Consider the following 19335-nt stretch of genomic DNA (forward strand, 5'->3'; position numbering starts at 1 on the left):
GTCTGTTTGGGGAGGGGATTCCCAGTTCAGCTGCTTCCCTCAGGCTTCCTCCATTCAGGGAGGGACTTCAAAATCAAATCGCCACCATTTTGTTTGCTCCGTATAGCCTCTTTTATAAGGCTCGCACTTTCTTACTCTCTTACAGCTTTACCTTAGCTCTAATTACTCTCGCCGAAGGAGAGAGTATTGCATTTGGGTCCGTTTGTCTCCGTCTGTCTGTCTGTCTGTTTGCTTGTTTATTTGTCGCACAGAACTTTTGTATTTTTCTCCATTATTTTTCACCATAGATGAGGCAAAATTTTCACCATCGCTGAGACTACTCATGGAGAATGTTGCAATCATAATTATGATGTCATAAGTCACGTGGTGTGGCACCCATGTTGGAAAAAAGGAAAAACTTTGGACCTCTTTATCTCTGAAATTGCACCAAGGAACAATTGAAACTTGGCACATGGCAAGTACTCCTCATGGTGAATGTAATTTTTATGACGTAATAGGTGCCTTCGTTATGACGTCATGATTGCAGATAAAGAACGCTACATCTGATCAGTATGAAAATTCCTGAGAGTCATCTCGGCATAAAATGTTCCACAGAAAAAAAAAATTGATGACGTCATCGGCCACGTGATTTGGCAAGCACATTGTTTTTTTGATTTTTTTCAAACTTCAAAAATCTTCTCTGAAGTGGCTGAACAGATCGAGGCAAAACTTTACAAGTATGACCGCCTATCCATGAGGAACAAAAGTTTCACACATATGATGTCATAGGTCACAAGGTTTGGCAGCCATATTGGATTTACCATAAAACTGATAAAAAATCTTCTCCAGAACGGCTGGACGAACGAAGGGAAACTTCACACAAATATTCCCCGAGCTTTGTGTGTACAAGTTTGTTAAGGAATAATTACTTGGTCATATTGTTTGGCAGCCATATTGGATTGATGAAAAAGATTAAATAATGTTTTCTCTGGAACCACTTAATCAATCGAAATGAAGCTTCACATTTATAATCTAGTAGTGATGGGGAATACACGTTTTAAATTTCAACTTAATCGGACACATGGTCGGGCTGCCAGAATGATTTAAGTTTTTCTATCTGGGTCCTTTATTTATTTATTTTTGAAAAAGGCTCACTTGGCTGTGCCTGGATGGGTTTGAGGGTAGAGGAGTTGCAGCTGACATTCAAATCCTGTCCAGGTTCATCCTGATGACTTGATATTTTCTTGTTGCTTGTTTGGGTTCCTTCTGATGACCCCAATGCAGTGCCTATTATATTTGGTCTTCCATTTGATTTGCATTTAATTTTTTCAATACCATTCTGAATTCAACTGAATAAAGAGGATGTAATGTGTCAGGCATCTGATCAAAGCAGGGTTGCATCAAAGCAGGACATCTTGGTACCAGGTCATCACTGCCAACAGTTATAAAGTGGCAGTTCTAATTATGTCTCTTATTAATTACATAACATACAAGTACACAAATGCCACACAAAATACAACAAACACCACACATTACAAGTTCTGGCAAGGGTCTGCAATCTCTGATTGCTCTTTCTAGTTCGATATCTAATTAAATTTTTCATGGGCATTAAGATGGTGAAAGATCCAATTGCAAAAAACGGGAAGAAAATTGGACTAAAATTAGCATTTTTAGACAATAATATAATGCATTTTAAGTGAAATTAAAGTCTGTAATATAAAGTCCTTTCAGACTGCCTCCCAGCTTTATCTTAACCATAATTTGATGTATGATTTCATTTTTTGTAGTTGCTAAGATGGTTTAAATTTAGGTTTTCAGACAAGGGTGAGAAAATCATCGGAATATTAGCATTTATAGACAAAAATGCATTTTAATAGCCGTTTTGAATGTGTCTGGTTGGACGCGATGCGGGGAAAAGGAGTGAGAAGGGACAGGGGGGAGAGGAGGGAGGGGGAGTACAAGAGGGAGAGTAGGGTTCCCTGCTGGGGAATTAGTAAAAATAGTCGTCATTTTGAATGTATCGGGTCCTACACGATGTGGGGAATGTGAGAGAGGAGGGAGGGGGAGTACAAGAGGAAGGGTAGGGTTCCCTGCAAGGGAAAACTGAAGTTAGGGATCAAACTGTCATCTAATTGTGTTTTTTCATGTTCCTGTAGTATATATAAATACCTTATTTCAGGTGAGTAAACTCTTTTAAAACTATATAATGAAGCAATACTTCGATAAACTTTGTACGTAATAGGATGAATATGTGGACTAACAATGGAATCCAATAATTATTAAAAACATTTGGTTTTAAGGAATTTTAAACTTGTAAAGTGAAGTGTATTCGATGTAAGTCAGTCAAGGCAGGTTCACCCCCCTCTCAAGTCAAGTCAATCCTCCAAAGTCAATTAAGTCAAGGCAGAAGTAAATCACTCCACACCCTCTCCCACCCCTCACCACTACCTTCCTCCTCCCACCTGTGCATGATCTTCTCCCCTCCTCCTCCTCTCAAGTCGCCAATGGCCTCTTGGTAGCCTCTCTGATCGGTCTCCTCCATGCTTGGTCATCCAGTTTGGAGGAATGGTCTGATCTCGGCAGGGTCCTGGTGGTACCATATGCCTTCCACTTCTTACTCATTGTATTGACTGTGCTCCAAGGGATATTCAAGGTCTTTGAAATATTTTTATACCCATACCCTGATCTGTGCCTTTCCAGAACTTTATCCCAGAGGTCTTTTGAAAGCTCCTTGGTACTCATGGTTGAGTCTTTTCTGTGAAATGCACACCTGTGGTGGAGATTTCCAACCAAAAGAGAAAACACTTTATAATTTAACAGATTGTTTATTATACAAAAACACATATATGTGGAAAGAAAAGCTTGTCTCAAGAGTCCAAGCAGATCAATGCCTTTGAGCCAGAATACATGGCCTTTTATACAATTGGAAATCGGGAGGGGTCAGAACATCACAGGGCACGTGGCCAATCAGACTACAAGAATCAGACCTCATGTTTGCACATGAGTTCCTATAAGCAACGAGAAAACAATCTTGTGCATAATTAAGCAGATTGTATTGTGAAAGAATGTGTCTTCCTTCAGGGCGTGTATGTACAGAAAACCTTCATTTACTTTAGGCAATGATAAGCATTTATCTCAGCATGCAGATGAAGCATTTGGTTTGCACACCTTTTGCAGAACAATTAGAGATCAATGACCTTTGCAGTTTGATGAGACTCCTATTGATAAGAGGACAATGGGAAGACAGAGTTCATGTTTGTAAAACTTTGCTATTTGAATGGGAGGCCAGAGTTAATGAGACTAATGCCTCCAGGGACCAGACTCTCCAGTGTCACCAAAGTAGTTCTCCCCAATTTACCAACAAAGTGGGAAATATAAGATTATATTGTTACATGTTACTATGTCTATTTATTTATAAAACAAACTTCACTATGCAATGAATTATAAAGTATATTTTAGAGTAACAAACATAACAGATGGGTACATATTTCCTTCAACTAAACATGGAATAACAAGATCTCTTACCAGGCCCAGATGCACTTGGGCCAGTATGGGGATTATATTGTTGCTGTTCTGCAAAACCGCATGCCTCTAAGGCAATAGCACCCAACATACAGTGATCCCCAGGCAGTTATTTCATTCTCCTTTGTGCAGGCAGATCTTCCCCTCATGTCTAGTGGGTTAACGGGATGAAGTGCATTGTGTGGGTATAATAGCTAGGTCGAATAACTATTTCTCTATCTTCAATCCTGATTTACATCCAACCCTTTCCTTTTATCGATGGTGCAAATCAAGACAAGCACAGCACTCAAGCAGCCACCTGTGCGAGAATCACCATGAACAAAGAGGCTGCCCGGCACGCGCATGGCGTGCCCTTTCATTCAAAATCTGTACGTCAATTCACAATGGCGTCTCACCTTGCTCAACCTTCGCTCACCAAAAACTCACCACCTCGACAAGCAACATCTCCCGCACACAGGAAAAATCATCCCACACCTCCTCGCACCTCTGCATCGATGCAATTCGCCACCAAACAGAGGCGTGCTCAATGGCCCAGGCCACTCGGACCACATGGTGCAGGGACAGGCCAAGCACATTAGTAGCACCAACCGCATCTCGCCAGGGATGCCCCGAATGGGTGCGCAAGAACGACGTGACCCTAATCCAGTCACCAGAACATGGCAGGACGGCGGCGAGGGACAGAGGTCACGGGGGGGGGGGGGGCAGCGCGAGGCTCCAGGCCATGTCGCGCTGGATGTGCTCACGAGAGCGCTTCTGGCCCCAGGAGCCTAGCAGGGCAGGGCTATGACCACCATGGCCCAATAAGGAAGGGTGATTCGGGTCACAGTGAATCGCTTCGGGTCATCACTCCACCTTCGCCCGAGGCTTATGAAAGGCGGATCGTGAAGCCGTCCGCCCTCTGCTCCTTTTTCGCCTGCCTGCCTTGCCTTCGAGATGTTGGTTGTCGAAGTGGTCTTCGCCTGTTTGCCTCACCCCCTCCTTCACCTCACTGCGCCGTGCTCTCTTCACCACTCCTCGTTATTTGCCTGTCGCTGCATCTACTCTCGGGGTTGGTGTGCGACACACGTTCTTCTGAGACCATTGCGGAGCACACATTTCCATGAGCCCCGGTTTAAGCAAGCAAAATGATTCAGGAGGAGATAACGTGCCGACTCTTAAGGTCAGATCGCTCAAGCGGAGCATCCCACAGAGCGTACTGGGTTGTGCAGTCGGCCGACCGTGCCAGGTATTGCGAGGCCGTTAGTCCGCACCTGCTCTCTTTCCTTCTTTTTTCCTTCTTTTTCGTGTGTGTGTGTGTGTGTGTGTGTGTGTGTGTGTGTGTGTGTGTGTGTGTGTGTGTGAGATGGTACCTGTTGTAGCATTAGTTAAGATTGTGGAAGTTCTAATGGGATATGTCTGCTCTGTTTCTGCTTTTGTAAATTGCTTGCCCTTTGTCACACCCCACAAATTCCTTGCTATCCCTGCTGTACATCCCAATAAACCCCATTTACTGTGACACATACCTTTCCTCGCAAATTGTAAATAAATGCTTTGTGTAGAAATGTTCCCAGCTCGTATTAGTCTTTTCCTTCATTGGTCCAGCACGGTCTGTACCCGAGGTGAGCTGGGAAGTTATCCCCCAACGATCTGTTTTTTCGAGCTGGTACGTCCTTGGGCAGTTACACTCGGCTGTATCTGATCCGGTAAGGTGATCCAGTTTGAACAAGGAGTACCGAGGGCGTGTCCCCAGTAATGAAATCATGGGGCCATTTGGTAACTGGTGTTCATTAGATTGAGGACCCTAAGTCAGGTGGTTGAGTTATTGGTGTTCACGGTCGATTATATAGCGACCCACCACGTCATGGAGCTATCCTTGTGCGACGGCCTGCGATTCCGGAGAGTCTGGTGGGAACCCGAGGTAGCTTTCCCCCCACTTGTTTTCTTCTCGCCCCCGACCCCGGGTCCGCAACAATATATATACAATTATTAAATTGATTGATATATGATGCTGAGGGTTAATATGGAAAGTAATATCTGTTTATTAACAAGACCATAGTTTTATGAACATTTACTCTTGGCCTGTTAGTATCACCTCTGCAAATTTAATGAGGTCTGACCTTGTCATTGACCTGATAAGCATGATTATCCCACAAACAATTGAAGTCAATCTCAAATCTATCTCAGTGCCTTTGCAGACGATGTTTCCTGGCGAACCATTCCTTTTATGGTGATAAAGTGACCGATACTTTACAACAGATTTTATACTTCCATATTGTTTAAAGCAAAAATAAAGAGAAATGAGTACATAATTTGTGGACAAAGAACACATCTCAAGATGAAAAATATTTGTTTCGGTTTGATTCATTGAGAAACACCAGTGCTTTGCAATAGTCATGTGATCCATAGAGCTTTCTCTTACCAAAACATCCATGCTCATATTTCACAAGATGGAATTAATTATTTTTGCTTCCACATTACACAGCAGAGGAAACCTCCAGAAATGGCTGATTTTATTCTGAAATAATCAGAATCACGACAATTTAACACAGGTTGAGGCCAATTAACTTGGTGTGTGTGATTTTGAAAGTGATTGGTTACACCTGAGCTAATTTACAATTGCTATTATAAGGGGGTGGACACTTATCCAACCAAGATATTCTCGTGTTGTATTTTTAATTAATTTTCTGAAATTTGTAGAATTTGTTTTTCACTTAGAAGTTGTGGGTTACGATGTGTAAATAAAGGTGGAAAAAGTCTGATTTAATACAATTTAATTTTAGGCAAGAAGGCAACAAAGGTGAAAATTTTGAAAGAGGATGCACACTTTCTATAGGCACTGTAAATGAACACTTGTTCTCCTCTGCGAAAGTTGCACATCATGTGCAGCGAATTTCAGTTCCCTGCACCTTGAATTTAGTGGGTTAAAAAAAAACACATCTGTACACTACTCTTGAGGCCTGGTTGCATGTCACTGTCTACATTTCCAATCGAAGGGACATAATTACTCTTTTATGAAAAATCTTTTTCGAGTTTTTTTAATCCTGAAAAATAAATCGTGGTGAACACACAGTTATGTTGCAAGATTGGCTGTTAAAATCCTTCTTAAAGCATCCTTATGGAGGGGGACAGACAATTACACAAATACACATTGTGATTTATATAGGTAGATTAGCATGCTGAAGGTGATGAAGGATTGAAGGTCTATTTGCAAAACAACTTCGCTCTCCCACTTCTCGCATCTTCCCCAATCTCGCAAGAGTTCCCTTGTTTCTCATCCCTCCCATTTTAGGTTTTCACCGATTCCCTCACAACTCAATCTGGTCTCTGGCTCTCAGTGATTAAGTCACTCGCAGTGTACCACGACACATCTGGTGGAGTGTAGAGCACATTGATGGTGACCAGCAGCTCTTATAATATAGGAAAGTGCTAAATGTGTGATAACCCGGCCAACGCACCGACTTTGGGCCAACGTTGGACCAATGTCAGTTCTGGCGTTAGGCCGATGTGATTTTGTCCAGTGGGCCAACGTCGGCCCACTGTCGGCTGGCGATGTCATCACTTTTAAAAGCACTTGCAAACTTTAGCAAATGGATGTCGTTTTTACAACAAATTGCTTTTACTTTTACAACCGCTTTTACAACCAACTTTTACAAGCCTTTACATCGTCTTGCTTAAAATTTCTCAAAACATTTTTTTTTGATAATTTGGACTCCACCCCGTGCATAGCACGTGTACCTCACTAGTTCCATGTAAAAGCACCAAAGTTATTTGGTCAGCTGTCTTCTTCCTTCCCTTTTCTCATTTGTATTTTTATTGTCATGAACACCTCACATCTTGGTGCTCTTCACCATGTTATTCTTCCAAACCCACAAAGTTAGTGTAACGAGCAAATACCCGTCTACGACGGGTATGGGGGACAGGACGGATCACAATACTTGGTTACGGTAGTTTCTTTGGATATTTTGCACCGCATTCAACAGCTCAGTTCATATTGGTGGTGTGTCTGGATGCCCATGGTAGTGTTTGAAACCAGTTATTTTAGATTATTGACCTTGACACATAGTGCCAGATGAGTAACACAAACAATTTGAAATATTCATCGTTTCTATATGACCTCCATCAACAGATTAACAACATGGCAGGATAAAAGTCGTAAATGCTGAGTTGAACAAACGTCCTGAACTCATGGACTTAGTTAAGTAAAGCATGTCGTCTGAGACCCGGCCGTTGGTTTGCCGCCGAACGCTGCTGATTGTGACGTCATCGATTCCCTCTTTGAAAATTATATGTATATTCGATTTTTTGAATCTGCTATCACCTGCGTAAATACATGGAACACATAATGTGAAGATTTCAGAAGTAGGAGCAGAATATGTTCGGAGAAAAGTGTGTTAGAAGTTCCAGGCTTACACCCAATATATTATGATTGAGGTTTTCAGCATGTCTTCACAAACTCTATTTTGAAACATTTTACATGAGCTTAGTAAGTTTCAAAGAAGCTTCCATAATATTGTTACGGTTGTGGGGGTATATGGAGGAATTTCATAGAAAAGTTAGGATTGTATAGACTGTAGAGTTACTTGGTCCGTGGACGTGTCGGAGACATCTCAATGTAAGCTAAATAGGGAAACCTGTGAGCTTAAGTGTTAGTTGTCAACACATGAGGGTGGTGCTGTGTTAATTGGATGGGGATTAAGGCCAATTTCCCCTGGTATATAATTGCTCGTGTGACCTTTTCCTACGTTTTTGCATTTACAAGTCAGCAATGAAAGAATTACGTTTTTTTTACAACAACAACAACAACAACAACAACAACCATAATAACATGCCACACGTCCAAGCAGGTGAGAAGCCCCGCCTTCCCGGCTTTGTACCAGCAAGTCACGTCCCCGAGGCTTATGATTGGTGAGTGTGACGTGGGGGGGGGGCATGATCGAAGAGCAGACATGAGTCGTGAGAGGACACAGTTGTGAAAGGAACGTGGCTGAGAGAGGATCTCGTTTTGCTCTCCTCTTGGCACGACGAAATGGCTGCGTGATTCTCGTGTTCATGCTGGTGAATTTGCAGCATGCCGGGCAAGACACTTGCCATTCCTGTTCAGTTGAGTCATGAAGTGTGTGCGTTTCTGAGGAGGGACGAAGAATGTGCCTCGTGGCATGATCACGGGACCTCAGGGATTGTCTCATTTTGTGGTCGAAGAAGGTGGACGATTGTTGTGAGCGAACCTCGTGTAAGATAGGGGCATTCGGTATATTCGTTCATGAGAAGCAGCCGCACGGCGGTTGGTGAGCTCTGGTGTCGCATACCACCTCACAAATTACCTTGCATACATTTCCCGCCCAGAGAGCGGCTCGGATACATTTTGGATGCATCGTCCCGCACAGGACGAAGCGACTCGATCGGAAAGTTCAACAAAGACCATCTCTGGACAAGGCTAAATGTCAGAATAAAGGAAGAATTTTCTTTTCTTTAATTTTCCCCTTGTCCGTATTAAAGTCCGTGTGTGGTGGTGCCTCAACTTTAGACATTAATTTACCTCATTTGTTATTATTACATTTTTCATTATTACCCTTGTAAATATTTGATATATTTTCATTAAATCCCTGTGTTTATTTTAAGTTGCTGGTGTTGTATATCTGTCGTGGGTTCGAGTATAAACCCCCTTTTGCTGTGCTTCCATCTGCTCCATTCGTGCCATCCTTTTTTCCCGCGCGCACCATAATCTCTGAGGATCACATGTTTGCCTCTAAGGAAAACCGCTTGGCGATCCAGCCTGGTCGGTGTCAACTGCCCATCCATCACAATTGGGTCAGGGGGATTCATCTAACCACCAGGGCCATGACAATATTATATACAATCCTTCTCGATAAAATAAGAGGCCATTTGGTGCATCATGTTCAGCCCGCATCCACATTTCAGCACTCCCACATACTTTTCAAGTTTTGGGAATTATAAGTACATATAATCCCAAACTCGGGAATATTTTTGGACGGGCTACTGGGACACCACCGACTATCTTTTCTTCAATCATTAGTGATGTATTTTGCATCGATAAATGAGCATAAACAGATAGCAGCTTAATGCTCAATGTTTTCGAGACTTAGTTGAGACTCGTGTAAGAACCAGTTTACTGAATAGATCAGGACGTAACAGACAACAACCTGTCTGTAGTGTTCAATTTCTACGGCAGCCACGTGTAACCATCACGTGCCAATCAATGTTAGTCATCTGTACCAATCAATGATGAGTATAAGAATGGAATTTATAATTGAATCAAAATAATCCATCAAAATCAACGACTTTGGAGGTGAGCAAATGATCTCTGTTGGGTTTGATGTGTCCTAATATAATTGGATTGGACAAAAATTGGGTATATATCTCTCTTTGCTGCGATTTGAATTGGTGATACAATTGGACACCCATTATTCTGTGAGCCCAAGTTCACAAACACCATGTATTGTGTTCATGCAGTGGAAGCTGGTGTGCGACAAGCAAGCGATGAAGAGGATGTCACAATCAGTGTACATGGGTGGTCTACTTGTTGGAGGGTTCCTCTTGGGAGGTTTGGCTGACAAGTAATGTATCTACTTTGTTTCTTTATTCTCCACTGAATGCACTGAGAAAATAATCCAAGACATAACTCCGTACACCATGTTATCAAAAGTATCGGGACAGCTCAAATGTAAAATGAACATTCCAAAACTGTTTGTGCATATCTTTTCTGATATTTAAAGCAGCATGTGATCTATAAAAGTGTGTATCTCGCGTTTTAGTGTCGATGTAAAGAAGATGCCAAAAGGTAAAGACGTATTGGTATACATGACTGACATTGATTGGCCAACAACAACAACACTTGTTGTGGCAATGAGACACCAAGTGTGGAGCACAAAGTCTGGTTGTCTGTAAGGAAAAATAATTTGTGCAAACACTTTGCTTGTTTTGACGCAACTCCAGCATTGTGGGAAGTCTGGGGTTATTCAGTCACTTAGTGTCTCATTGCTAGAACAAGTGTTGTTGTTGTTGTTGTTGTTGGCCAATCAATGTCAGCCGTGTATTCCAATCAATGATGAGTACTGATTAACGACCATGTTTGAGTAGAGCAAGTTGTTTTGATTTTTGACATTCAGCATTCTTATGATTACCCTGACGAGAGCAAGACGAAAAGCTTACGCAACATTTCTCTTCATTTTGTGATTTTTAATTCAGGACTCCCGTCAATTATTTTCAAACTAAAATCTGAAAGAAAGTGGGGAAGCATAGAATACAATATAATTTTGTGCTATATACATGAGAACATGCAACATAATTTAACATAGCCGGTGCATGTCAAAAACACAGTAAGAATAAAACGATGGATTGGTTCGTCTTTTAGGATTGGTTATCACCCGGATTAAATAAGTGTCAAAATCTGTTGTGAAATCTGATAATTTAAAGAAATAACAAGTCTTATAACGAAGCAGATATACCTCTTCACATTAACCAAGCAAGGCTATGGTCCCTCCTTCTCCATATACACATACGAAAATGTGTAATTTTCAAAACATTAAACTTATCTTTTTCAACTGTTTGGAGAATTATACAAGTACGAACAAATTAACCACCTTCATTGAGCTATATGATTTAATGCATTCCACTGCAAGACCTCACACCCTGTCCCCCAGAGGGACTGCCAATCCGTCGCGTCTGTCAGATCTGTGTCTATATTTTTTGATGTTTCGCGATGTGCTCCACATGAAATCAAAGCAAATCTGGTAAAAAAAAAAAAAAAAGGATAGGGCTAAACTGATACATATCATGATATCTCAAAAAGTTGTGGACGCATTCGGATGAAGCTTAGTGGATAGGTTGGGTGTGTGACCACAATAAATTGATTCGATTTTGGTGAAGATCTGAATCCGGATCTGGCTATGAGAATTATTTAATTACCTCAGCCTCCGAAGGTGAAGGAGGTTATGTTTTCACCCCTCTCAGTCTGTTTATCTGCTTGTCTGTGTACAGGATATTTTTACGAATCTGGAAGCCTTTTGCACACAGAGACAGCAGTCCCTGTAGCTTAGTTATTTTGATAAGTATGTGTTTATAGTTAGAATCCTCCTTCTGTCTCATGGGAATTTCGTGTGTGCGCTGTGAGTTATTTTATAGTCAGGTTTATCACATCTACAACAACAACAACAACAACAACGGCACCGTCCCTGACTCAACCCAGTCGCCATTGCCCACGTGTTTTTGGCTGAAGGCGTGGGCGGAGCCTCCATCGCCTCAGATCAGACTCCGCCCAAGAAAGGTGGGAGTTTCCCTGCCTACCGTGGGCCTATCCAATGAGGGACGGCCAGTGGATCGCGCGATGGAACCGTCCAATCAGGAGGCGAGTGGCGAGAAAAGAAACTGCTCCAACCTCAACAGAGTAGAGGAGTGATCGTGGCGACTGTTTAGCGTCTGCAGTCTTGGTGGTGATTGACTTCGTCTGCGGTCTTGGTAGCGATTGACTTCGTCTGCGGTCTTGGTGGCGATTGCAGAGCGTCTGCAGTCTTGGAGGCAATTGGCTTCGTCTGCGGTAGTGGTGGCTTGGTCTTGGTCGTCGTCTGCGGCCCTTTGCGGTGGCTTCTCGTGGTAGTGGCGGCCAAGCAGCCAGGGATGTGGATCGTGGGTTCGAGTCCCACCGTGGTGGTTTGGAGTCAGTGTGACTGCACGAGGCAGGAAGGTACCACGGCCCGGCTCTACCGATTAAAGACCACGGGTCCATTTTCTTTTGGGTGTGTGTGTGTGTGTGTGTGTGTGTGTGTGTGTGTGTGTGTGTGTGTGTGTGTGTGTGTGTGTGTGTGTGTGTGTGTGTGTGTGTGTGTCCCCTTGGGCCCCGTTTGTAAGTAGAATTGTTAAGTGCCTTGTAAGTAGTAGATAAATGGGGTTTCTGAGGCATCCATGCAAATGAATGGGGAAAACTATGAATTGATCCCTGCAAACCCCTAAACAGGAGGCTAATTCCTCCCATACAAATATATAGGGAGAACTCTCTGACTCGAGACCCATCAGGACAAAAAGAGAAGTATGATTTTCTGCCATACAAGCTCATATTAAATTGAGACTGTCTCAGGGTCCAAAAAAACCTCATACAAATTAATAGGGGAAGTTTTCTTGATCAAGGCTTATTTAGTCAAAAGAGGAGAATGATTTTCTCTCCCCCTCTTAGTCCACTCAAAGAGTGAGCCAACGAATATTTGATCATGTTCTATTTGAGGTAATAAATTAATTTTCCAATTACATTAATCACCATCGAGTTTGTTCACAAATATTATTTTAGAACTTAGTTCTTGGTCTAAATATCTTTGTTGAGCAGAAATAAAATGATAAACTTCTATCAATGCTCTTGTTTGACTACCACCTGAGCCTCAGATTATTTTTTACATAAGTCACGCCCACGTTTCATTAACCCCGCCCACTTCTCATAATCCCCGCCCACTTTTAGGAGGTATTTCCATAAGTCACGCCCACTTTTCATAAGCCCCGCCCACTTTTCATGAGGCATTTTTGTAAGCCACGCCCACTTTTCCTAATCCCCGTCTACTCTTACATCATTTCCAGTTCATCTATGACTCACAAAGAAATCACTAGAAAATTCTAGAATGTTATAGTTTTGAAAAATTTCGAAAAGAAGGCTTGCCTGGGCTTGCCCAGGGAATTTTCAAAGAATCCTCCATTTTGAAAAAAATTCTCCATTCCAACAACATTACAACATCTGACTCACAAGGCTTGCCTGGGGTTGCCCAGGGAAACCATGCCCACCAGTCTTTCTGCATAAAAGCTTCAACCCAGACTCCATTTTAAACATTGTTTACTGATAATGCAGTGCTGTGCTGAGCTTGGAGTTCCTTTGAGTTCTACTACTTGTATGGAACTAAACCTTCAAGTTGATGAACTGCATTCAAACCTCTTATCTGTTGAGGTAAGATTTTATTTTCCTATTTACAGAGTTTGATTTAAGCATAGACTCATTTAATAATTAAATCACTTAATTAATACATTATTATTTTCTCTCACAGGAAATTGTATCTGAAATACAAAATGAAAATACCGATTTTGCCACAACTTGGGGCGAAATTGTCGGTTTAGTTGAAGACCTTATGAGCGACCAAGACCCACAGAACAAGTTCGTCATTGATAACCCAACGAAAGAGTTATACCTTGGAGACCAGCAATAGTACTCATTGTGAGTTATCAAGACAATACCCACTGAACAAGTTATACCTTGATGAGCCAGAATACAAGTTTTACCTTGGAGACTCACAAATTTTGAAAAAAATCAGTAAATGAGTTCTGCTTGATGGTTTAAATAATGACCTTGGAGACTCAGGAAAAGGGTTCTGCCAAGATGGTTTCAAATATGGAGCCTACCTTGGAGACTCACAAATTTTGAAAAAAATCAGTAAATGAGTTATCCTTGGTGGTTTTAAATAACTACCTTGGAGACTTGGGAAAAAGGTTCTGCCAAGATGGTTCCAAATATGGGGCCTAATTTGGAGACTCGCAAATTTTGAAAAAAATCAGTAAATAAGTTATCCTTGGTGGTTTTAAATGTGAAACCTACCTCGGAGACCTCACAAATTTTGAAAAAATCAGTAAATGAGTTCTGCCTTGATGGTTTAAATAACTACCTTGGAGATTCAGGAAAAGGGTTCTGCCAAGATGGTTCTAAATATGGGGCCGACCTTGGAGACTCACAAATTTTGAAAAAATCATGAAATGAGTTATTCCTTAGAGACTTTGTAAGTTGGTTTTATTTTGGAGACTTGAAATGTGGGTTCTGGCTTGATAACTCACAATGTGATACATATCTTGGAAACTCAACAGGAATGTGGTTATACCTTGGAGACTTGGAAAGTTGGGTTTATTTTGGAGACTTGAAATGTGGTTTCTACCACTCTTTGGGATCTAAACCTATTGATGTAGTTCTATGTTGGATGGTGCTTGATGAGAACAATATCAAGAAAGTTCTGGGAAGAAAGTGGAGGAAAGTTCCTACTCCCGCTTTCTACTTCATCAAACCTGAAAGCCTTAAAAGACAGAATTGGAAGAAGAGAAAAAAACATAAAAAATATATATTGTTCGTTCTGGGAAGAAAGTGCAGGAAGGTTCTTACTCTACCTTTCTACTTCATCAAACCTGAAAGCTTTAAAAGACAGAATTGGAAGAAGAGAAAAAAACATAAAAAAATATATTGTTGAAATACGTATTTTTTAAAAAGACATTGTGTTGGGTGAGGGTTGGGTGAGGGTTGAGATTTTGAATGTGTGGGTTAGGATTTTGAATGTGAGGATTGGGGTGAGGGTTGAGATTTTGAATGTGAGGGTTGTGGTGGGGGTTTAAATTTTGAATGTGAGGGAGGGGGGAGGGGGTACACACACACACACACACCACACCACACACACACACACACACACCAACAAACAAAAGTTAAGCCTTGACTATTCAGTTAAGGATTCTGTGTTTTGGCTTCACAGATATAAGAACGTCCCCCCTTGACACACATTATATACGGCAGATGCCACCTGTTATACACCTCGGACTTGGCCCTTGAGTGTCCACAACGGTGTATAGTAGGAGGAGGGGTGAAGCACCAACCCATTGCTCCCATGGGAATTATCTGCTTAGTTTTGTCTTTTGTAATTCCTGTGAATAAAATGAAACTTAAATCTCTTCCCCTTCTAAATCATATATCTTATAAGGCCAAGGAACCATATCTATTACATCAACAATTTTAAAAAGTTCGTTCGTCCATCGCTTTGTATAACCCTTTTCAAAATGAAATTTCCATCTATATAATCTTACGATATCACCAATTTGAACTTGGGCTTTTTGACATTAATCTCTTTTTCATATTTTAATGTTTCATATTCGTTGACGTGTGAATCGTGTCATTATGCTTATCACAATATCCTGATTAATAGATGACCATTGTTGAGAACCGAGTTGTGTGAATTTTTTATATAGTCTTTCTTTTAAGGTACGATTAAAACGTTCTATTCAATAACAATGGCTTTTCCTTCATTAAAGACACTGTATAATGTAATACTGTTATTTTTTAGAAAATTCACAAATGTCTTGTTATAAAACTCTCTACCCTCATCAGTCCACAATTTTTTAGGTTTTCTCTTACTTTTATTAAATATCTGTTGAAAGGCTAACATAAGCGTATTACCTGTTTTTTTTTTTTAAGGGACAACACACGCATATCTACTCCTCAAATCAATAACGGTTAAAGCATACTTGTACCCCTAATCATTATTGAGTTCAATCAAATCAGCGGACAGATATAATCAACTTCCTTGGAATAAACCTTCCTTCTACGAAACTTTGTGAATATTGGTTTATGTAATTCATCAGCTAATTGCTCTTCAATGTTAATGGCATCATTAGAGTCTATAAGTTTTTTGAATTTCGAAGTCCAAGTTTCAATTTAGCACTGATCATCTTCTTCACGATGAAGCTATCAACTTTTTCTCTCAAGGTTGGATTTTGTATCAGATAAAAATTATACATTTCTCTATCGGCTTCAAGTTTTTCTTCCAAAGTTGTGGTATTCCCATAATCAATATCATGCCTCCTGCACACTTCATCAACCCTATTGATGGGTTTACTCCATGGTTTAGGATTGTCTGCCTCATCTAATTTTTATCCAAGTTTGTGCCTGGATCACAGAAAGAATACCCTGGTAGATATAATTCCCCTGGTATTCCAGTAGTTGTAAATTTACTTCCTGATAAAAAACTTTTGTATATCTCCTCCACGTTTGTGTTTGGAGATAAATTGACACTTTTTTGAATCACACACCGAACATGTACCTTTTTGTATAACCCTGTTATTTTTACTTTTAAAATATGAGATTTTTTAGTATTAGTTTTCTTTTTACATTTGAGACAATAACTCATTTATTTATGAGAAAAATTCCTACAGAGTGCAAAAACCTTTTTAGTTTCCAACATGCACATTTGAATCTTAATTTTTAAAACATAAATAATCCTTAGAAACGTCTTTACTCTCTCCTCCATTTATTTAAGAAAAAAAATGAAACCATTTAATCAAAGTCAATATCTTGTCCTTGAAAACGATGTCAATAGTCTTGTCGAAAATATTGCAAATAGACTTGTCAATTCTTTGTTTTCCTCCTCGGTACGTTGAGATTCATTTATTTTCTGTAATACCCCCAATCTTTCTTAATCTCACTGGTTTCCATATTTTCATATTTATTCATTCTCGCTATTTCCTCCCTCTCCTCCTTCTCTCTCTCCTCCTTCTCTCTCTTCTCCCTCTCCTCCTTCCCTATCTTCTCCCTCTCCTCCTTCTCTCTCTTCTCTCTCTCCTCATTCTCTCTCTTCTCCTTTTCCTCCTCTTCTCTCCCTTCAACTCCTTCCTCGTCTCTTACTATCCTTGAATCGCTTACACCCCATAGAATATTATACATATATTCATTTGGATTTCTTGTTATTCCTGTATCCAAAATAATTTTTTTTACAACAGGAAACCAATAAAATTTCTTTTGAATTTCTAAAAGCCTTACGTTTTCATAACTTTATAATTTTTTCATAATTTAACATTTTCATTAAATCCAAAGTTGTTGGTTTATCAACATCAGCATAATGCCAATCTTTTATTGAAAATACCTCATTTTTATGTTGTAGAACATATTTATTAAAATACCAAATACCCTTTTCTTGAAGGTATGCCTGGACACAGAAATGATAATTTTCTTGAAGCCTTCTTGCTGTCATTTATGTATTAGAAATATATGACAGAATAATATTATGACACAAAACACCTCCCCATCTTTCCATAGTTAAATAATTTTGTATTTCCTTACTTATATATAATCCCGTTTTTTCTGTTTTCATGATATAAACTAGGGCAAAACCATTATTATATTTACCCTTATTAAATTCTTTTATTTGTTGTTTACTAATCGTGCTTCCACAAAACTCATTCTCTATACCAAGTGGATAATATTCTTCCTTACGAAACTGATTCAATTGTTCCAGGTCTTTCAGGTCAATTTTAAATGACCAATTATACCCTAAATCATTCATATCATACCCCCATTGTTCTATTCTCATACAAACGATATGCCCTTCTTTATAAAAAAATATTTTCATTGGAACTGTGAATTCTGTATGACCTGGAGATAAAATCAACAGTTCTGTATCTTTGGAATACACGGCCATTTTACTTAAGGATATATATTGTGATAAATCGCTTCATCTCACCAAGTCATTCGCGTCAGTCGGGCTTGGATAATTTTTTTAATTTATAAGCATTTTTCATATTAATATTTTTTGTTACACGATATTTTTGTCGTTCAGCCTGTGCCTTTGTGTAATAATTTGATAAATCAATATCCAGTTCTTGGGATACACCCAAGATTGAACCATCTTTACCAACATAAGTCATTTATATTAGATTAAAAATAATGTCATAAAAAAATTTCTTTTTGTTGAGTTGAAATAACACATATAGACAAAATTGACCACAACACTTGGAATTTAATTCTTGGACTTGAAATGTTTGATAAACACCATTCTGTAAGAACTTTATGACTTCAACAGGTGGTGGAAGACCAAAACTATCAAAATAATATTTGTCTTGACTATTAAAAATACAAACCCAAAGAGAACCGTTCCCATTATTATCTTCTAAGGTCTTAATAATATTCTTTGTATGTTTAGGCACGTTTGTTAATTCATCTCTCATACAAATAACCACATTATGAATTTTGAATTTATTACAATATTTACCAAGTTGTACATTTGATGTTGTATTCTTTCCAAATTCTTAAAACCACTCATCAATGCTCATTTATTTATCAGAAAGATTCTTTTTGATCAGAAAGATCCAATTCTTTTTGAGCCCGTAGTTGAGCCTTCCTTTCGTTGGCAGTTTTCACCGCTGTTGAAATACCACCCGTCAATGCTCCAACCGCACTTAAACCAGCAAATAAAGGAATTAGAAATGGGAGAAATCCTCCACTCATCTCTCATATCGAATATTTTTCAACATTGGTTTTGTCATTTTAATTTTAAGTGAGCCAGTATCGTTCAAGATTTTAACCTTTTCTCTTGTGAGCAAAACATCAATTCTTACTGCTCCTTTTCTCTGAATTGTATTAACGTTAATCATACAAGGCTTTTTATTTTGAACACAAGATGATAGTTTATAAAGATTGATTTGATTAACATATACCCCAGTTGGTACTTTGCCACTCATTTATTTAACAAAAAAATTATGTGAGACTAATCATAACACCATTATCTGTATTTATCTTATCTGTAATTCTGTTTCTTCCAAAAGCAAACAATACGTATCAACTTCTTCACTCTTTCCTCTTTCAATGTATAGGGAAGTATCAACTCGATTAGACTTTATAGTTTGCTTTTGAGCACTCAGGTCAAACGCATAGATTGTACACAAACTTTTAAATGCTGTCATATCCAAAAAGCTTATTTATTTCCATTACTTTCACACACCTTTTGGTAAGACTAGTATGCTTCAGCAAAATCTTTTTTTTCCCAATTAATTTCCAATCTATCTCGTGGATAAAATGTTCCATCTCGAGAAACACGAAGTTGTTTCACCTTAGCATAATCACTCAATGCATTATTCTTATCAGTCGCAGTATCACCATCTGGTTTTTAAAAAGCGATCCACAGATATCGTGGCTTTCCTTCCAGAACACCCAAATTCCACGTGTAAGAGGTTTGGTTTAGTTTAACGTGTTGACATCTTCTTTTGAGGTATGATACACTGAGTGGTTTCTTTGAGTTAAGTCTTCTGTGCAACGTCTCTTCTCTTTTAAGATTAGGAGTATATTCA

General features: G+C 39.6%; 1 protein-coding gene across 2 annotated transcripts in view; it reads left to right on the plus strand.

Moving 5' to 3' along the window:
* The window catches only part of LOC147011733 (solute carrier family 22 member 6-B-like), a 114179-nt gene that overhangs the window by 40176 nt on the left and 54668 nt on the right, over positions 1 to 19335 (plus strand). For both annotated transcript variants that reach the window (XM_085857318.1, XM_085857317.1), the window contains exon 2: positions 9952 to 10055. In XM_085857318.1, coding sequence (XP_085713444.1) covers positions 9952 to 10055 — 104 coding nt within the window. The remainder of the gene's footprint in view (positions 1 to 9951; positions 10056 to 19335) is intronic.

This window comes from Eptatretus burgeri, chromosome 15 (genome assembly GCF_056783735.1).
Source record: "Eptatretus burgeri isolate ZD-2024b chromosome 15, Ebu_testis_v1, whole genome shotgun sequence".
NCBI lineage: Eukaryota > Metazoa > Chordata > Myxini > Myxiniformes > Myxinidae > Eptatretus > Eptatretus burgeri.